Genomic DNA, 19,282 nt, shown 5'->3' with positions numbered 1-19,282 from the left:
ACGGCAGGAAGGACCTTCCAGGTGTCTGGATAATGTTGGAACCAGACATGAGTTGGAAAACTAATTTACTTTCAGAACCCAGATGGTCCGATCTCCGGAGCCTAGGCCTCTCTGAAGTGCTCCCCGCATTCTCTCCCCCTCCCAGGGGTGAGTTAGAAGAGTGTGTTCCGGGAAAAGGAAGGCAGATGAGACAAAGTTAAATAAAGTGCTGCAGCAGCCTGGCTGGGTCCGCGCCGTCGGGTGTGAGAAAAGGGAGGAAAGAGGCGGGGACTGCACGGTGTGTCGCCGCCCTCCGGGCCGGCGTCAACTCTCATTGGCTCAGCGCCACGCGGGACTTTAGACTCCTGCTCCAGGCACCGTCCCCAACCCAGGATGCTTCCACTCACCCACCTACCCACTCACCCAACCAGAGGCGTGCTCTGGGTCCGGCGACCCCTGTAGGAGTCCCGTGCCCACTGCTTCCCTTCTGGCGGGTTAACCATTTCGCTGCCTGGATACACCCACACACATTGTCGCAACCTCTTAGGAATTGTCGCATCACTGCCGAGCGCCTAGCATGCCCTGTGTACAGCTGGGATTTTTTTCTTTTCGAGAGGGAGTCTCGCTCTGTTGTCCAGGCTGGAGTGCATTGGCGCAACCTCCGCCTCCCGGATTCAAGCGATTCTCCTGCCTCAGCCTCCCAAGTAGCTGGGATTACAGGCGTGCGCCACCATACTCGGCTAGTTTTTGTATTTTTAGTAGAAAGGGGGTTTTGCTATGTTGGCCAGGCTGGTCTTGAACTCTCCTGGCCCCAGGTGATCCTCCTGCCTTGGCCTCCCAAAGTGCTGGAATTACAGGCGTGAGCCACCGCGCCCTGGGCTCTTATACATAGCTAGCATCCTGAGTTCGAATGCCCTCTCTGCAGTGTCAACTGTTAATCCTGTGCAGGCGCAGCAGAATCCACTACGCAGAGCAGCTCTGCAGCTAAGGTTGGAGGTGGCGTCTGTCTACACTGACGCCAAGGATCCGAACTTCTACCGCTCCAATATGACCCTTTTTTCGTCCCTAGAATGTTCGGGGGCGCTAGCGGATGGAGCTGGGTTCGAGGACTTCTTTGGCTAGTGCTTAAAAGCCCCCCTTAAGGATTTCTTCGGATGGTGCTTAGAAGCCCCCTATGGGCTTGCCCTCCAAGGCCAGGTTACCCGGGTCTGGACCCCCTGGGCTCTGTGGACACAAAAATCAAAGTCTTGATTTCCCTTGGGTCATTGCGGACACACAGCTGGGTCGACTGGTCCTAGCTGCGGCTCATTCACGCGAATCATGCAAGGACAGAGGGAAAACCTGGTTTGGATTACCAGTCACCCGTAGCTCAGGAGGGCAAGGCTGCCCTTTGGCCTTGCCTATATGTTTGTCTGTTGTACAAGGGGGTGGGAGGACCCTGTGGCCCATCCTCTGTCATGCAGCATGTCCCTCCTTAATAACTCCTGTCCTCAAGACTTAGTATTTATTGAGTACTTGATATGTGCTAGGCACCATGCTAAGGGGCTAGGCATCTGCATCAACTCACAAAATCCTAGGAGACACGGGACTATTGGAAGGTCATTTGCCAAGGTCATAAAAGGCAAAATTGAGATTTGAACCTAGGCTTTTCTGCTTTTAGAGATCCTGGAAATAGTCTAGAACAAGAGTCCCCTCCAAAGGCCTTTTGAAACTCTCCCTCAAATCTATCTGCAGCCCCACTCAGCTTCCCTCCACCTCACTCTGTGGATAGAAAACAGGCTGGAAAGTGCTGCCCTTGTTCCCCATTCCTGTCCTCAGAAAAGGGGCAAGACCCCATATCTCCTGATCCCTACAGCAACTTCCTGAGAGCTTGACAAATGGAACGTGACCTTCTTCAAATGCAGACACATTAAGTTAATAGCCACTAATTATTATTATTGTCATTATTTAAAATGCCCACGTGGCCATCACCTGACTTTCCATTTTATTATTTTAATTTAATTTAATTAATTTATTTTTTTTGAGATGGAGTCTCGCTCTGTTGCCCAGACTGAAATGCAGTGGCATGATCTCGGCTCACTGCAACCTCCACTTCCTGGGTTCAATTGATTCTCCTGCCTCAGCCTTCCAAGTAGTTGGGACTACAGGCGCCCACTAGCACGCTTGGTGAATTCTGTATTTTTAGTAGAGACAGGGTTTCTCCATGTTGGTCAAGCTGGCCTTCTAAAGTGTTGGGATTACAGGCATGAGCCTGTAATTTTTGTATTTTTTATAGAGACAGGGTTTCACCATATTGGTCAGGCTGGTCTAGAGCTACTACCTTGTGATCCACTTGTCTTGGCCTCCCAAAGTGTTGGGATTACAGGCTGAGACACCATGCCAAGCCAGCTATTTATTTTATTTATTCTGAGATGGAGTTTCACTCTTGTTGCCCAGGCTGGAGTGCAATGGCACGATCTCGGCTCACCACAACCTCCGCCTCCTGGGTTCCATAGATTCTCCTGCCTCAGCCTCCAGAGTAGCTGGGATTACAGGCATGTACCAATGGCTAATTTTGCATTTTTAGTAGAGACGGGGTTTCTCCATGTTGGTCAGGCTGGTCTGGAACTCCTGACCTCATGTAATCCACCTGCCTCAGCCTCTCGAAGTGGTGGGACTACAGGTGTGAGCCACAGAACCCAGCCTTATTTTTTAATTTTTTAAAGCTTTTATGGTTTTTTTTTTTTTTAAATTGAGACGGTGTCTCACTCAAGCTGTGGTGCAATCATAGTTCACTGTAACCTCGACCTCCTAAGCTCAAACGATTTTCCCACCTCAGCCTCCCCAGTTCCCATTTTAAATCTCAGTTTTGAGTCACTCTACCTACCTACCCCCTACCCCAACTCTGTGACTCTAGCTGGCAGTCAGATAGAACTGTTGAGGTGTAGATGAGTCATTTATTCATTCAACCTTTCATTTATTCAACTTTTCATTCATTCATTGAGCATGCTAAGCTTCTTCCCGCCTCCAGGCCTTTGTCCTTGCAGTTCCCTCTACCTGGAATACTCTCTCCACAGATCCTCCCATGGCTGGCTCTTATCTTTCAGCAACCAGCTTAAAAGTCACCTCCACAGAGCATCCCTCTCTGACAATATGTCTCCATCCCAGCCATTGTCTGTCATATCACCTGTTTAATTTTATTCCTAAGACACGTCATTGACCAAAATTATTTCGTTCACTTCTACACTAATCTTTAGTGTCCCCTTTACCCTCTAAATGCTAGTCCCAAAAGATCAGAAACATTTTTTTTCCTTCCTTGAGATAGAGTCTTGCTGTGTTACTCAGGCTGGTGTCCAATCGTGGTTTCAAGCAATTCTCCTGCCCCAGCCTCCCAAGTAGCTGGGACTAGAGGTGCACATCACCACACCGGACTTGTAACTTACTCACTGCTGTGTCCCTAGTGCCTATGATAGGGTCAGAATACAGTAGGTGCTCAAGACATAGTTATCAAATAAACATTCCTATTTCATTTGCACAATCACACACTGAGATGCCAACTCACTTGCCTTTATATGGGGCCTCGCCTGTGTACTTGAGGCTCTGTTGGTCTCTGGGGGTCAGGAGAGGAATCACCCAGGAATCCTCTCCCCCAAGAAACTTGGCTCGCAATGCATGGCAAAGGGTGAAAGTGACGAGGCTGAAGAGGGGCCTGTCTTACCCTGCTTCTGCTCCTCCAGAGAGCTGAGAATGCTTGTGGGCAGCAACGGCAGGTCCACGCTGACCTTCATCGTTTTGCCCCTTTGCCTTCCAGAAGGATTTGCCCCTGCCCCGGAAAAGCAGCAGGTGAGCCTTGGGGAGATACTTGGCGGGGGCTGACCGCCCCTTCTCCAGCCGGGGTGGGGACGTCAGGCGCTTGCGCGGGCGGGGCCTGGCTCGCCGGCACGCAGCAGCGCCCTCTCCCGGCCAGCCGCAGCCGCAGGGCCCTCCCCTTCCCTGCCCTCCCCTGCCCGCTGCGGCTCCAGCCTCCGCCCCGCGCGCTTGCTCCCCGCGCCGCCGCCGCCGCTGCCGCACCTGCCACCATGTCGCCGCCGCCGGGTCATGTCTGACTCTCTCTGGACCGCGCTTTCCAATTTCTCGATGCCCTCCTTCCCCGGCGGCAGTATGTTCCGCCGCACCAAGAGGTAGACCCCCGATCCCCTAGACACTGTCCCGGCCCTCCCCTCAAAAGTAGGTGCTCCGGGTGCTGCCGCAGGGCGGGGCCCGGGATGCTGCGCCCGGTCCAGCTGCGCCAGAGGTGCTCGAGCTGCGCCTTCCCGCCGGGGATGGGGTTGTATGGGGGTCGATGTGGGCCGAGTCTGGGGGGTTGCACGCTGGAGACCACGGCTGCGGGGGGAGGAGGCTGCGCCACTGGGGGTTTGTGGCGCCTTTGTCTGCTGGCGCTGCGGACTCCAAAGCCTGGTGGAGGTAGAGGAAGAAGGGGAGGCTGGGGGGCTTGGCACCCTCAGAACAATAGCCGCAGCCTGGCCTCCCCCCACCCCCATGCCGCGTGCTCCTGGACGCGCTAATATGCTCAGTCACTGCGGCTGTGGGTGAGGGGACGACGGAGGGGCTGGGGGCTCCCTCTTCGGGAATTGGGATGCTGAGGGTTAGAAAAAAGGGGGGGTTCATAACACAACCCCCCCAAGAACACAGCCTTACACTGAAAATAGTGACACACAGCATCACACAGGACATGATGTCACACACACATACACACACCACAGTCCTAGTGGCCCAGATACACTGGGAGGTGCCACACATACCTAGCGTTGCAGCTGCCACAGGTCAGAACCATGCACAGACACGCAGGGGCATCACGTCATGTACACCTAGTAAGATGTCACACGCATGGTGATACACACACAATTATGTCATCAAAAATGCACACATATGTGGCAATAACCCATCCATGCATCCAACAATGTCACAACACACGATATCATATCTAGGTATCTCACATACTGTGTCACACTGACAGGATAAACAGATGCAGAGACAGAACCATGCAAAATCACACGTTATCACATGCAAGACCCACCCAGAGGTTGTCATATGTGGTGACATGTTGGGACATGGTCAGTGTCACTAGATGTTAAATTCACACAATAGATGCTACAGACACATGACACACATGGTGAATGTCACACCCAGACGGAAGGACAGTATCTGACAAAAAGACATAGATACATGTAGTGGGGATCATGCATCCTGGCCAGGCGTGGTGGCAGGTGCTTGTAGTCCCAGTTACTCAGGAGGCTGAGGTGGGAGGATCACTTGAGCCCAGGATTTTAAGGCTGCGGTGAGCCACTGCAGACTGCATTCTAGCCTAGGCGACACAGCAAGATGATGACTAAAAATAAAAAAAAAGAAAAGAAAAAAGAAAAAAAAGAAGAAAACTGCATCCTGCCTGTGTTACAGCACACATTGTTATGAACAAGTGGCATTTCACACTGTGTCACAGAGACACATAAATACGCAAATTGTGTCACACAAGATAAACCCAGGTGGTGTCACACGCATCACACCAGAATGCATTCAGCGTCACACATTGTTGAATTCATACAGTGGATGCCACACATGGATACCTACAGTGAATGTCACGTATAGACTGAAGGAAACACACTCAGTATCACCAATGGTGTCACCTAGACACAATGACCATCACACATGACAGACACTGTGCCCTCAACATAATCCACACTGCGGGTTTCTCACACATATGTCATATGCACATCGCCTGCCATACACAGTCCTGCAGAGGCCTCCAACACCTCCTCCTTCAAGAATTCCTCCCAGGGAGCCTCCAAGCACACACGGATGGGAGATAGGCACGGATCTGAGACGGGAGGTCGGCTGGTTAGGCTCAAGAACTCACTGGGCTGCGGCCCGGCCCGCCCCACTGCCTTGCCTTCCCCGCAGCTGCCGCACCAGTAACCGGAAAAGCCTCATCCTGACCAGCACCTCGCCCACGCTGCCGAGACCCCACTCCCCGCTACCAGGCCACCTAGGTGAGACCAGTGGCAGAGACTTGGTGGGTGCGGACCAGCCCACAGGAGGCGGGGCCTCAGGCGAGGAGGCGTGGTCATGCCACAGAAGGGGCGCAGTTTCGACGGAGGCGAACCGGAATGGATAAGGGGCGGGACCATGATTGTGTGGGTGTGGTCAGTCGCAGAGGGACGGGTACTGGTGGGCGGAGACTCAGGCGGGAGGGGACAGAAAGGAGGAGTCGTACCTGAGGGGTGGAGCCATCCCAGATGAAGGCAGAATCGGCTTGGAAGGGGTCGGACTGATTCGGCAACGAAAAAATTTAGAGGGGGGGTGCCACAGGCGAACGGGGTGTGGTCTCCCCACAATGAGTGGGACTAAAGACAGGACAGGCTGCTGTTTGCAAGTCGCTTTAGGGTAAGAGGCCTGACGGAATTTGACCCCGTTTCTCTCACAGGCAGCAGTCCCCTGGACAGCCCCCGAAACTTCTCCCCCAACACCCCCGCCCACTTCTCGTTTGCCTCCTCCCGAAGGTGAGTCCCTCCCCTCCAGGGTCCCAGAACCCTGTGCAGACCCTCCCCACCCACCGTCTGGTCTGCCGTCTGTTCTCCTCCTAATTGCACCCGAGCTGGGGCCTGAGGGAGACCAGCGAGTGCCCCAAGGTCCCAGCGGGAATGAGCGCCTAGACTTCGGGGCGGGGCCTGTAAGAAGGCGGGGTCCAATAGCTGATCCGGAGTGAGGAAGGGGGCGGGGCTTCCTTTGCGGCGGCGCGAAAGCGCGTGCGCCCTGGGCGCGGGGTTTGAGGCTCTCTGAGCCTCGCTCTCCTGGCCAGGTGTTTCCATAGCAACAGGACAGGCTAGCCAAGATGAGGTGCGCAAGCGCAGACTTCGCGATGCCCATGGAGGGACTCTTGGTCCCCGAGGTGGGGGAGGACGACTAGGGCTGTTTCTCGAGAGGAGGAATCTCAGGTTTTCTTCCAAGGGTCTCTGAGGGTTTCTGGGGTGTCCTTAAGTGAATTTTCTTCAGGCCTTTGGTGAAACGGGAAGGCAGAGCGGTTTCTCTAATGTTTTCTGGAGAAACTTTTCTGGAAGTTTAGGCCTGTCTCTTTTTCTTTGAACTCTATTCATTCTAAAAATGGTGTCTAAACACCTGCTATGTTCTTAGGAGCTGGACGTATGGGGTCAATGACGTCCTGTCACTACCCTCTGAGTTGAATAGGGCAGGCAGGCCAGAGAATGGGGATCATTGCAAAGACTGATGAAGGCTGTGTTGTGAGAGTCAAGGGAGACTGCGGGGACAGAGGACAGCTCCCTTGGGAAAGTGGGGGAAACGCCTATTGACCATGGAATTTAGCTGAGGGCAATAGAGAGCCGGGGCAAGGCTCTGGAATTGGGTCTCACGTGTTTATCTGCAAGCGGGGAGGGCTAAGTGAGGGCACTGCTGGGAGGAAGGAGGAAGGGAGAAGTCCAATGAATGGGGTGTGTGTGTCCTTGTAACTGTGCAATCTGTGTGCTGGTGTCTGTGTGTGTAATTGTGACTGTGTGAGGGATCACATGCCTATGCAGTGGCACCAGTCTGTGAGTGTGAACGTGTGTCTGTAGAACTGGAAGCATCTGTGAATATGTGAGGGAGCATGCCAGGTGTTTTTCCAGGTGAGTGTGCAATCTGTGTGGGTGTAAGCGTGTGTGAGTGTGTGGCTCTGAGTCACAGTGTTCACTGTCTCTCTTTCTCTCTTTTTTTCTTTTTTTTTTTCTTGAGACGGAGTCTTGCTCTGTTGTCCAGGCTGGAGCGCAATGGCTCAATCTCAGCTCACTGCAATCTCTACCTCCCAGGTTCAATCAATTTTCCTGGCTCAGCCTCCCAAGTAGCTGGGATAACAGGCACCCACCACCACATCCAGCTAATTTTTTGTATTTTTAGTAGAGACGGTTTCACCAGGTTGGTCAGGCTGGTCTCAAACTTCTGACCTCAGGTGATCTGCCCGCCTTGGCCTCCCAAAATGCTAGGATTATAGGTGTGAGCCACCACACCTGGCCAGTGTTTATTGTCTCACAGCCACACACAGGTGCACATGCCAATGTGTGTTGTGCACTCACATGATCACGTGCCAATGTGTGTTCCTGTGAGTCTGCATCTGCGTTCAAGTGTGAATGAGTGTGTTGCTGTGTGCAGTTTCAATGTGTAGCATGAGCACAGGTGTCTGGAATGTGCATCTGTGTGAATGTGAAAGTGTAGAGTATGTTTGGGTCAGTCTGTGGGTCTGAGTCTTTCTGTAAGCTCAAGTGTCAATAGGTGAGTGCATGTTTGGTCTTGCATGTGTGATCGTGTGTTAATGTGTGAGAGTGTGATATTTTGGTCCACGGATGGGACAGTGAATATGTGTGGCTGTCTGTGTTGAGGAGTCATGTGTGCGTGTGTGTCTTGGGTGTGTGTGAAGTGTGAATGTGTGCACTGCTAGTATGTGAGCCTGACCTGATAGTCGCACCAACATTAATGGGTTTGGCTGCAACAGTGATGGTGTCTGAGTGCCCGAGAGTATAAGGACACAAGATCCTATGTCAAAGTGTGTGTGGGGCTGGGAGGGGTCTTTCTTTTCTGAGAAGACCCCAGAGTCTCCCTCTGAGAGCTTTTTCCTGGAGTGTTCACTTGGGGGAAACTTCTAGAATCTCTCTGGAAAGGCTTCATTGGGTGGGGGCTTTTCCAGTTCTCGGTGTCTACTCTGGATGATAAGAGAGGGGACCATGGGGAGGAGAGAAGGGACGGATCCTCCCACCAATTCCCCGTGCCTGCCTGGAAGAGTCCCTCTTTATCCCCTTGATTCTGAGGGCCTTGAGGAATCTCAGAGTGCAGCTATGTTCCCCAGCCCCCACCCTGGCCGTGGCCAGTGGCTTCACCCACACCCTGAGGAATGGGGGCACCGCTGGGGCCTGGTGGCTTCTGAGCACCTTGGCTGGGTTCCAGGGCGGACGGACGCCGGTGGTCTCTGGCCTCTCTCCCTTCATCCGGCTATGGCACCAACACACCCAGCTCCACCGTCTCGGTGAGTGTGGCAAGTGGGTGGAGTGGGCGGATGGGTAAGGAATGCAGGGCCCCTCCAGCCTGAAGACCCACACCCAGCAGTCCAGGCTGGGCTTGATGACAGTTTAGGGCCAGGCACGGTGGCTTTTATGCCTGTAATCCCAGTACTTTGGGAGGCCAAGGCATGAGAATTGCTTGAGCCCAGGAGTTCAAGACCAGCCTGGGCAACCCTTGTCCCTACAAAAAATTAAAAATTAGCTTGGCACGTTGGTACACACTTGTGGTCCCTGCTATTTGGGAGGCTCAGATGGGAGGATCTCTTGAGCCTGGGAGGCCTAGGCTACAGTGAGCTGAGATTGCACCACTGTCCTCCAGTCGGGACAACAGAGTGAGGAAAAAAAAAAAAAAGGCCAGGCGTGGTGGCTCACGCTTGTAATCCAAGCACTTTGGAGGCCAAGGCGCGCGGATCACCTGAGGTCGGGAGTTCAAGACCAGCCTGACCAACATGGTGAAACCCTGTCTTTAAAAAAAAAAAGAGGGAGAGAGAGAGAGAGAGAGAGAGTTTGGGTTTCCCCATTCTTCAAGAGTGTCCACTTGACTATCTATTAAAGAGTTATGGATCCACCCGACCCAAAGCCCTATTCTCTGCCCTGAACACATTTCTGGGAGGACCCTTTCTACTCATTTCTGACTCACTCATTTACAGCTGGTGGCATAAAGCTCTGTGAGTTAAGCCATTTACCCTGATGTCAGCAGCTGGGCTGCATCAGTACACAGCTTACACCCAGAGCCCATTTGCTCACCCCCTGCAATACCCAAAGTCTCTCCATCTGCTCCCTTTTCTACCCATGCCCATGGTTCCCTTTTCCATCCATTGGCACAATGTTCAGCAGACATTTATCATGAGACTGTCATACAGTAGGTGGGTTCTATAAGCTGGGCCAGACTGCAAGTATTCCTGCAGCCCTCATAAGGGAAGACAAGCCAGGAAGAAGGCATTCACAAAATAGAATGGTCAAAACTTTGGTTTTTTCTTTTTCTTTTATAGAGATGGAATTTTGCCATGTTGGTCAGGCTGCTCTTGAACTCCTGACCTCAGGTGATCCACCCACCTCAGCCTCCCAAAGTGCTGGGATTACAGGCACGAGCCACCAGGCCCAGCTAAAATGGTCAGAACTTTGATGCAAGTAGCACAAGGTGAAGTGATAGCAGAGGAGAGGCATGTGACTCAGCTTGGGGGGTTGTCAAGGAAGGCTTCCTGGAGGAGGAGACATTGAAGCCAAGACAAAGGACCAGCAGGAGTTTGGCAGGTGGAAGAGAGGGGAGAAGAGTGTTCCAGGTAGGGGGAACAGCATGTGCAGACCTCTAGAGAGCACAGAGAACTGGCAGTGTTTGGAAAGTTGAAAGTAGCCTTGTGTGACTGGAACTTTGGGTTGCGGGGGAGGAATAGAGATGATGCAGCCAGTGACCCTGATCAGGCTGGAACCTTGTCAGCTAGGTCAGCGAGGGAGGCTTTATTCTAAATCCAGTGGGGAGCCATGGAATGGCTTTATTTCTTTATACTAAATTGTACTAAAATTTCAGTTTGATGGCCAGGCACCAGTGGCTCATGCCTGTCATTCCAGCACTTTGGGAGGCTGAGGCGGGTGGATCACAAGGTCAGGAGTTCAAGACCAGCCTGGCCAAGATGGTGAAACCCCGTCTCTACTAAAAGTACAAAAATTAGCCAAGCGTGGTGGTGGGCGCCTGTAATCCCAGCTACTTGGGAGGCTGAAGCAGAGAATTGCTTGAACCTGGGAGGCAGAGGTTGTAGCGAGCTGAGATCATGCCACTGCATTACAGCCTGGGTGACAGAGTGAGACTTCATCTCAAATAAATAAATAAATAAAACTGTGATTCTGTAGACTACAGATACTGTACACTAATTTAAAAAATAAAAGAGATGGATGGGAAGTGAGCAATGTGATGTTTAAAAATATCATTCTGCCGGGCGTGGTGGCTCACGCCTGTAATCCCAGCACTTTGGGAGGCCGAGACAGGTGGATCATGAGGTCAAGAGATCGAGACCATCCTGGTCAACATGATGAAACCCCGTCTCTACTAAAAATATAAAAAATTAGCTGGGCATGGTGGCGCATGCCTGTAATCCCAGCTACTCAGGAGGCTGAGGCAGGAGAATTGCCTGAACCCAGGAGGCGGAGGTTGCGGTGAGCCGAGATCGCGCCATTGCACTCCAGCCTGGGTAACAAGAGCGAAACTCCATCTCAAAAACAAACAAACAAACAAACAAACAAAAAACCAAAAAATAAAAATAAAAATATCATTCTGGCCGGGTGCAGTGGCCCATGTCTGTAATCCCAGCATTTTGGGAGGCTGAAGCGTGTGGATCATTTGAGGTCAGGAGTTTGAGGCCAGCCTGGCCACATGGTGAAACCCCATCTCTAGTAAAAATACAAATATTAGCCAGACATGATGGTGGAAGCCTGTAATCCCAGCTACTCAGATGACTGAGGCAGGGAGAATTGCTTGAACCCGAGAAGTGGAGATTGCAGTGAGCCAAGACCGCACCACTGCACTCCAACCTGGGAGACAGAGCAAGACTCTGTCTCAAAAAAAAAAAAAGATATTTGGTGGGGCTTGGTGGCTCACACCTGTAATTCCAACACTATGGGAGGTTGAGACAGGAAAATCACTTGAGTTTGAGACCAACCTGGGCAACTGGGCAACATGATGAAGCCCTGTTTCTACCAAAAAAAAAAAAAAAAAAAAAAAAAAAGCTAGGTGTGGTGGCTTGCGCCTGTAGTCCCAGCTACTCGGGAGGCTGAGATGTAAGGATTGCTTGAGGCCAGGAGGTGGAGGTTGCAGTGAGGTGAGGTCAAGCCACTGCACTCCAGCCTGGGAGACAGAGAAAACAGGGAAAAACCCTGTCTCAGCCAGGCGCGGTGGCTCACGCTTGTAATCCTAGCACTTTGGGAGGCTGAGGTGGGCGGATCACCTGAGGTCAGGAGTTCAAGACCAGCCTGACCAATATGGTGAAACCCTGTCTTAAAAACAAAAACAAAAACAAAATCCTGTCTCAAAATAAAATAAAGTAAAATAATAAAAAAAAAAGAAATAAAGTAAGAGGAGGGCTAGGCATAGTGGCTCATGCCTGTAATCGTAGCACATTTTTTTTTTTTTTTTTGAGATGGAGTCTCACTCTGTTACACAGGCTGGAGTGCAGTGGCACCATGTTGGCTCACTGCATGCAACCTCTGCGTCCTGGTTTCAAGCAATTCTCCTGCCTTAGCCTCCCAAGTAGCTGAGATTATAGGCACCTACCACCACACCCAGCTAGTTTTTAAATATTTTTAGTAGAGATGGGGTTTTACCCTGTTGGCCAGGCTGGTCTCAAACTCCTGACCTCAGGTGATCTGCCCACCTCGGCCTCCCAAAGTACTGGGATTACAGTCATGAGCCACACTGTACCAGCCCTCAATCCCAGCACTTTGAGAGGCCTGGGTTCCTGCTTGAACCCAGGAGTTGGAAGCCAGCCTGGGCAACATAGCAAAACCCTGTCTTTGCAAAAATAACATAATTAGCCAAGCATAGTGTAGTCCCAGCTACACAGAAGGTAGAGGTGGGAAGATTACTTGAGCCCAGGAGTTCAAGGCTTCTATGAGCCATGATCGCACTACCTCACTGTAGCCTGGGTGACACAAGACAGTCTCTCCCCCTTTTTTTAAATTTTAGATATATATATTTTTCTTTTTGAGACAGAGTCTCGCTCCGTTGCCCAGGCTGGAGTGCAAGGGCATGATCTCAGCTCACTGCCACCTCTGCCTCCTGGGTTCAAGCCATTCTCCTGTCTCAACCTCTTGAGTAGTTGGGATTACAGGCATGCACTACCATACCAGGCTAATTTTTGTATTTTTAGTAGAAGCAGAGTTTCACCATGTTGGTCAGGCTGGTCTCAAACTCCTGACCTCGTGAATTGCCTACCTTGGCCTCCCAAAGTGCTGGGATTACAGGCTTGAGCCACCGCACCTGGCCTAATTTTATTTATTTATTTATATATATAAGTTTTTAAGATACGGGGTCTATAGGGTCCAGCCCTATAGGGTTCTGTGAGCCCCTCCCTACTGGTGCAGAGATGAGAAACTATAGAAATAAAAGACACAGACACAGAGATAGAGAAAAGAGTTTGGACTCGGGGGTCCACTCCCCACCAAAGTGTGGAGACCTTCAGTGGCATCGAGTGCCTGGACACTCTGAATTTCATTGAGTACAAAGCAGGGGGGAGGGAAGGCAGGGTGAGGTACTGGTGGTCGGTGATGGGGTCAGGTAAATTACGTGTCTTGAAGATAGGGGGTCCAGGACTTTCAAGTAGCCGAGGAGAGGAGAAAAGCTGATGCTTTAGCACTCTTTGCAATTTGTCAGAAATATCAAGGACACTAAGATTATGTTACTATTATTAATTCTTATTTTTTAAGAAAAAGAGAAACCAGGCGCAGAAGCAGGGCGTGAGAGTGGGCATGGAACGTGACCACTGAAGCACAGCATCACACAGAGACAGTTAAGCCCCCGGATGTCTGTGGGCCTCCCTGACAGCCGTCAGGCCTTGCCACAAGAGCTTGGAGAAGCGGAGTTTTCTCCTAACTCCCCCAGGAAGGAGAGGTCTCGGTCATTTTGGACATCTCTTTCCCTAGCTGGCTAAACAGCGGGCGCTTTCCCAGCGCTGGTGCTGCCGCACAGCCGAGGCGCCCTCCAGCAGCCCTTATGTGGCGTGACAGAGGGCTTAGAGCAGCTTGCCTTAGGATCACTTTGTTCACAATGTCCCCTCAGTTCCATGCTTCATAACCTGAGAGTCATTAGTAAAATCAAAGGTTATATTGAGTATATATCTTTATGATTATAAGTGAGTAACAACTATAAGATTATATATGATTATATAAAGGATTAACTATGTGCCTACATTTCTAATTCTTTTCTAAATCAATATTTATATGGGAACAGTCTGAGACTTGATACCCTTGCCATGGCACTTGCGGGGTTTCCACCCTACAGGGGTCTCGCTGTGTTGTCCAGACTGGAGTGCGGTGGCTATTCACAGGCACGATCCCACTACTGATCAGCTCGGGAGTTTTGACCTGCTCTGTTTCTGACCTGGGCCAGTTCACCCCTCCTTAGGCAACCTGGTGGTGCCCTGCTCCTGGGAGGTCACCATATTGATGCCAAACTTAATGTGGACACCCCATCAGCATAGTGCACTACAGCCCAGAACTCCTGGGCTCCAGCGATCCTCCCACCTCAGCCTCCCAAGTAGCTGGGACTACAGGCACGTGCCACTGCACCCGGCACCCAACCTAATTTTAAATAATTTTAATAAATAGAGACAAGGTTTCACCATGTTGCGCAGACTGGTGTCAAACTCCTGGTCTCAAGTGATCCTCCTTTCTTCGCCTCCCAAAGTGCTGGGATTACAGGTGTGAGTCACTATACTCAGTGGAGACCCTGTCTCTAAAATAATAATGAAAATAATAATAAGGCAAGAGGAAACAAGATAGAGTAGGGATAGGGAATAAAGGGTGTGCGTTCAGAGGAGGTCTTCCTGAGGGCTGATATTGAAGCAAAGATTTGAAGGATGAGAAGGAAGAATTCATAATAGATGTGTTCCAAGCAGAGGAACAGCCCCTGCAAAGGCCCTGAGGAAGGAGCTTGCCTGTCTTGTCCAAGGACCATCAAAGAAGCCACTCGGCTGGGTGGAGTGGCTCACTCCTGTAATCTCAGCACTTAGGGAGGCAGAGACAGATGGATCACCTGAGGTCAGGAGATCAAGACCAGCCTGGCCAACATGGTGAAACCCTGTCTCTACTAAAAAAAACTCCTCTTCTGAACAGAGGAGGCTCATGACTTGACCCAAGCTTTAACAGACTCACTGTCTCCACCCCTGTCTGTCCCTGTCCACCTGTATGTAGCTAAGAGTCCCAGCCAGGACCCTGGATCCAAGAATCATAAATCAGGTCCTGATCCTGGCCTTGCCCAGTGGCCCCATCAACCCTGGGAGTCCCAGTTCAGGGTCCCGAGCTGTTGGGGGGGCCCACGGTGGCTCTGACCCCGGCCCCGCCCCTCTCCCCAGTCCTCCTGCTCCTCCCAGGAGCGCCTGCACCAGCTGCCCTACCAGCCCACGGTGGACGAGCTCCACTTCCTCTCCAAACACTTTGGGAGCACCGAGAGCATCACAGACGAGGATGGTGGCCGTCGCTCCCCAGCCGTGCGGCCCCGCTCGCGGAGCCTCAGGTGAGCAGGCATCCCTTCTTCGTACCAAGGTGGTGGTCTGAGGACTGGTGTATTGAGAGACCCCTGTCCCCGCGAATAAAAGGGTTACACCTGGGGGCAGGGCGGGCCTCTCTGCGGGCTTGGAGACAGGGAACTGGACAGAATGGGCTTCTCTCCCCGCAGCCCCGGGCGCTCCCCCTCCTCCTACGACAACGAAATCGTGATGATGAATCATGTCTACAAGGAGAGGTTCCCGAAGGTGAGGCGGTCGCAGGGTGACCTGACGGCCTGGACTCTCGCTCGCCTTATCCCCGCGCGCCCCCTGGCGGCCTCCGTGCGCAGCGTAGGCTCCTGGCGGCCACAGCCTCAGGGCACAGCCCCGCGCCCCTCCTCCGTCCCTCCCGCAGGCCACCGCGCAGATGGAGGAGAAGCTGCGCGATTTCGCCCGCGCCTACGAACCCGACAGCGTTCTGCCGCTGGCCGATGGCGTGCTCAGCTTCATCCACCACCAGATCATCGAGCTGGCCCGGGACTGCCTGACCAAGTCCCGCGACGGCCTCATCACCACCGTCTACTTCTACGAATTGCAGGAAAACCTGGAGAAGCTCCTTCAAGACGTGAGTGCACAGGGAGGCTGGGCCGATCTCAGGCTCGGCACCCCCAAATGTGCCCAATGCACCCCTTGCTTCACCCCACATCCATTCAGGGAGCTCCTACCACGTGCCAGGCACTGGCGCGGAGCTGAGGACTCAGGGGTAGAAGTGTTCTCTTCCTGAGTGTATAGGCAGGAATTTCACCTCCCTGATTTCCTTTAGGTCTTTGCTCAAATATCACCTTCCCAGGTGGCTTCTTAGGTGGCCCCCAGCCATTTAAAATATTAAACTCTGCCTGGCACGGTGACTCACGCCTGTAACCCTAGCACTTTGGGAGGCCAAGGCGGGTGGATCACCTGAAGTCAGGAGTTCAAGACCAGCCTGACCAACATGAGGAAACCTCATCTCTACTAAAAACACAAATTAGCTGGGTGAGGTGGCAGGCACTTGTAATCCTAGGTACTTGGGTGGGTGAGGCAGGAGAATTCCTTGAACCTGGGAGGTGGAGGTTGCAGTGAGTTGAGATCACACCATTGCACTCCAGCCTGAGCAATAAAAGCGAAACTCCATCTCAAAAAATAATACAAAACTCCATCTCAAAAAATAAATAAATAGCTGAGTGCGGTGCCTCACGCCTGTAATCCCAGCACTTTGGGAGGCCGAGGTGGGTGGATCACGAGGTCAAGAGATCGAGACCATCCTGGTCAACAAGGTGAAACCCCGTCTCTACTAAAAATACAAAAAATTAGCTGGGCATGGTGGCGCGTGCCTGTAATCCCAGCTACTCAGGAGGCTGAGGCAGGAGAATTGCCTGAACCCAGGAGGCGGAGGTTGCAGTGAGCCGAGATCGAGCCATAGCACTACAGCCTGGGTAACAAGAGCGAAACTCCGTCTCAAAAATAAATAAATAAATAAATAAAATAAAATATTAAACTCTGCTCACTTTTATCACCCACTTTCTTCTTAGTTTCTCCTTGACACCCAGCACCAGCCATCATACTGTGTATTTTTGCTTATTTTATTTCATGTCTCTTCTTCTCCAATGTCAGCCCCATAGGTGGTGGGGGCGGGCGGGGTGTTTTGTGTTCTGTTCACTGCTATGTCCCTGCTATTTGGAATGATACCCAGCACAGAGTAGGTGCTCAACACATGTTGCATAAATTGATGCATGAATGTCCATTTGCAGTAGCGTGCACCTGCAGTCCCAGGTACTTAGGAGGCTGAGGTGGGAGGATTGCTTGAGGTCAGGAGTTTGAGACCAGCTTGGGCAACATAGCAAGGCCCCATCTCTAAAACAATAAAAAAAGTTTTTAAAAAATCAGCTAGGTGTAGTGGCACACACTTGTTTTCCCAGCTACTTGAGAGGCTGAGGGAGGAGGATCACTTGATGATTCATTAATTCCACCAATATTCATGAGATTCTCCTGCCTCAGCCTCTTGAGTAGTGGGATTACAGGTGCACACCACCATGCCCGGCTAGTTTTTGTATTTTTAACTTTTATTTTATTTTATTTTTGAGATGGAGTTTCACTCTCTTGCCCAGGCTGGAGTGCAGTGGCACATCCTCGGCTCACTGAAACCTCCGTCTCCCAGGTTCAAGCGATTCTCCTGCTCAGCCTCCCGAGTAGCTGGAATTACAGGCACCTGCCACCATGCCTGTCTAATTTTGTATTTTCAGTGGAGACATGGTTTCATCATGTTGGTCAGGCTGGTCTCAAATGCTTGACCTCAAGTGATCCACCCACCTCAGCCTCCCGAAGTGCTGGGATTACAGGTGTGAGCCACCACACCCAGCCTCATTATTTTTACTGTGTGGCTTGGGCCTCAGTCTCCTCATCTGTAAAATGCGACAGTAGCAGCAGTGTGTACTCCAAAGGGCTGAGGGATGGACTGGGCTGAAGCAGGGTGTCTGTGAGCCCTGTCCCCCTGTGTCCCCTGCCACAGGCTTATGAACGCTCTGAGAGCTTGGAGGTGGCCTTCGTCACTCAGCTGGTGAAGAAGTTGCTTATTATCATCTCACGCCCGGCGAGGTTGCTGGAGTGCCTGGTGAGAAGGCTGGGCATGCATTGGGGTGGGTGGGAGGACCCTAGGAGCCTGTGGCGAGCCCCCTCCTGCCTTGCCTCAGGAATTCAACCCTGAGGAGTTCTACCATCTGCTGGAGGCAGCTGAGGGACACGCCAAGGAGGGCCACCTTGTCAAGACGGACATCCCCCGCTATATCATCCGCCAGCTGGGCCTCACCCGTGACCCCTTTCCAGGTGCCGGCTGGTGGGCACAGGGGGACTGAGGGTGAGCAGGCCCGGACTCCAGCCTGTGCTGACTCTCAGTCCCTCCCTAGACGTGGTGCACCTGGAGGAACAGGACAGCGGTGGCTCCAACACCCCTGAGCAGGACGATCTCTCCGAGGTAAGGCTGGGTGGCCAAGCGGTCAGTACCCTGGTTCCTGGGAGGGTAGGGTGGGGCTCATCTCCAGCTTCTTTGCCCTCAGGCTGTGTGGATCTCTTGGTCTGCACTCTGAGCCTCAGTTTTCCCATCCGTAAAATGGGATTAATAATAGCTCTTCCTCTGTGGCCTCTTATTTGTCATATTAAAATCCATCAAACATAAAATTTAATTTACCTTTTTAACCATTTTAAAATGAACAATTTGGGGCTGGGTGCAGTGGCTCAGGCCTGTAATCCCAGCACTTTGGGAGGCCGAGGCAGGAGGATTGTTTGTGCTTAGGCATTTGAGACCATCCTGGGCAGCATAAAAAATCAGCTGGGCATAGTGGTGCGCCCCTGTATTCCCAGCTACTCTGGAGGTTGAGGTGGGAGGATCACTTGAGCCCAAGAAGTCAAGGCTTCAGTAAGCCATGGTCACATAGCACTTCAGCATGGGCAACAGAGTGAGACCCTGTCTCAAAAAATGAAATTAGGCTGGGCACAGTGGCTCAGCATGTTGTTGGGAGGACAGGTCAGAACATCAGGAGTTCAGGACCAGCCTGGCCAATATGGTGAAACCCCGTCTCTACTAATAGTACAGAAATAGGCCGGTCAGGGTGGCCCATGCCTGTGATCCCAGCACTTTGGGTGGCCGAGGCGGGTGGATCACTAGTTCAGGAATTCAAGAGTAGACTGGCCAACATGGTGAAACCCCGTCTCTACTAAAAAATACAAAAATTGGCCGGGCGCGGTGGCTCAAGCCTGTAATCCTAGCACTTTGGGAGGCCGAGGCGGGTGGATCACGAGGTCAAGAGATCGAGACCATCCCGGTCAACATGGTGAAACCCCGTCTCTACTAAAAATACAAAAAATTAGCTGGGCATGGTGGCGCGTGCCTGTAATCCCAGCTACTTAGGAGGCTGAGGCAGGAGAATTGCCTGAATCCGGGAGGCGGAGGTTGCGGTGAGCCGAGATCGCGCCATTGCACTCCAGCCTGGGTAACGAGCG

At 52.1% G+C, this 19,282-nt stretch overlaps 1 protein-coding gene across 3 annotated transcripts in view; it reads left to right on the top strand.

Annotated features, from left to right (window-relative positions):
- MAST1 (microtubule associated serine/threonine kinase 1) overlaps positions 1–19,282 on the top strand; it is a 42,299-nt gene that overhangs the window by 1,232 nt on the left and 21,785 nt on the right. The window contains exons 2-11 of one of the 3 annotated variants that reach the window (XM_012435878.2): positions 3,770–3,801; positions 5,917–6,005; positions 6,440–6,515; positions 8,944–9,022; positions 15,119–15,279; positions 15,442–15,517; positions 15,666–15,875; positions 17,796–17,897; positions 17,977–18,109; positions 18,190–18,257. In XM_012435878.2, coding sequence (XP_012291301.2) covers positions 3,770–3,801; positions 5,917–6,005; positions 6,440–6,515; positions 8,944–9,022; positions 15,119–15,279; positions 15,442–15,517; positions 15,666–15,875; positions 17,796–17,897; positions 17,977–18,109; positions 18,190–18,257 — 1,026 coding nt within the window. Of the gene's footprint in view, positions 1–3,769; positions 3,802–4,011; positions 4,140–4,361; positions 6,006–6,439; positions 6,516–8,943; positions 9,023–15,118; positions 15,280–15,441; positions 15,518–15,665; positions 15,876–17,795; positions 17,898–17,976; positions 18,110–18,189; positions 18,258–19,282 lie in introns of those variants that run through there. The other 2 variants (XM_012435877.2, XM_012435875.3) reach the window with 2 other exon arrangements.

Source organism: Aotus nancymaae, unplaced genomic scaffold (assembly GCF_030222135.1).
Source record: "Aotus nancymaae isolate 86718 unplaced genomic scaffold, 86718_ANA_hifiasm-v0.15.2.pri h1tg000028l, whole genome shotgun sequence".
NCBI lineage: Eukaryota > Metazoa > Chordata > Mammalia > Primates > Aotidae > Aotus > Aotus nancymaae.
The sequence above is the reverse complement of the archived record's forward strand: the minus strand, read 5'-3'. Positions and strand labels throughout refer to the sequence as shown.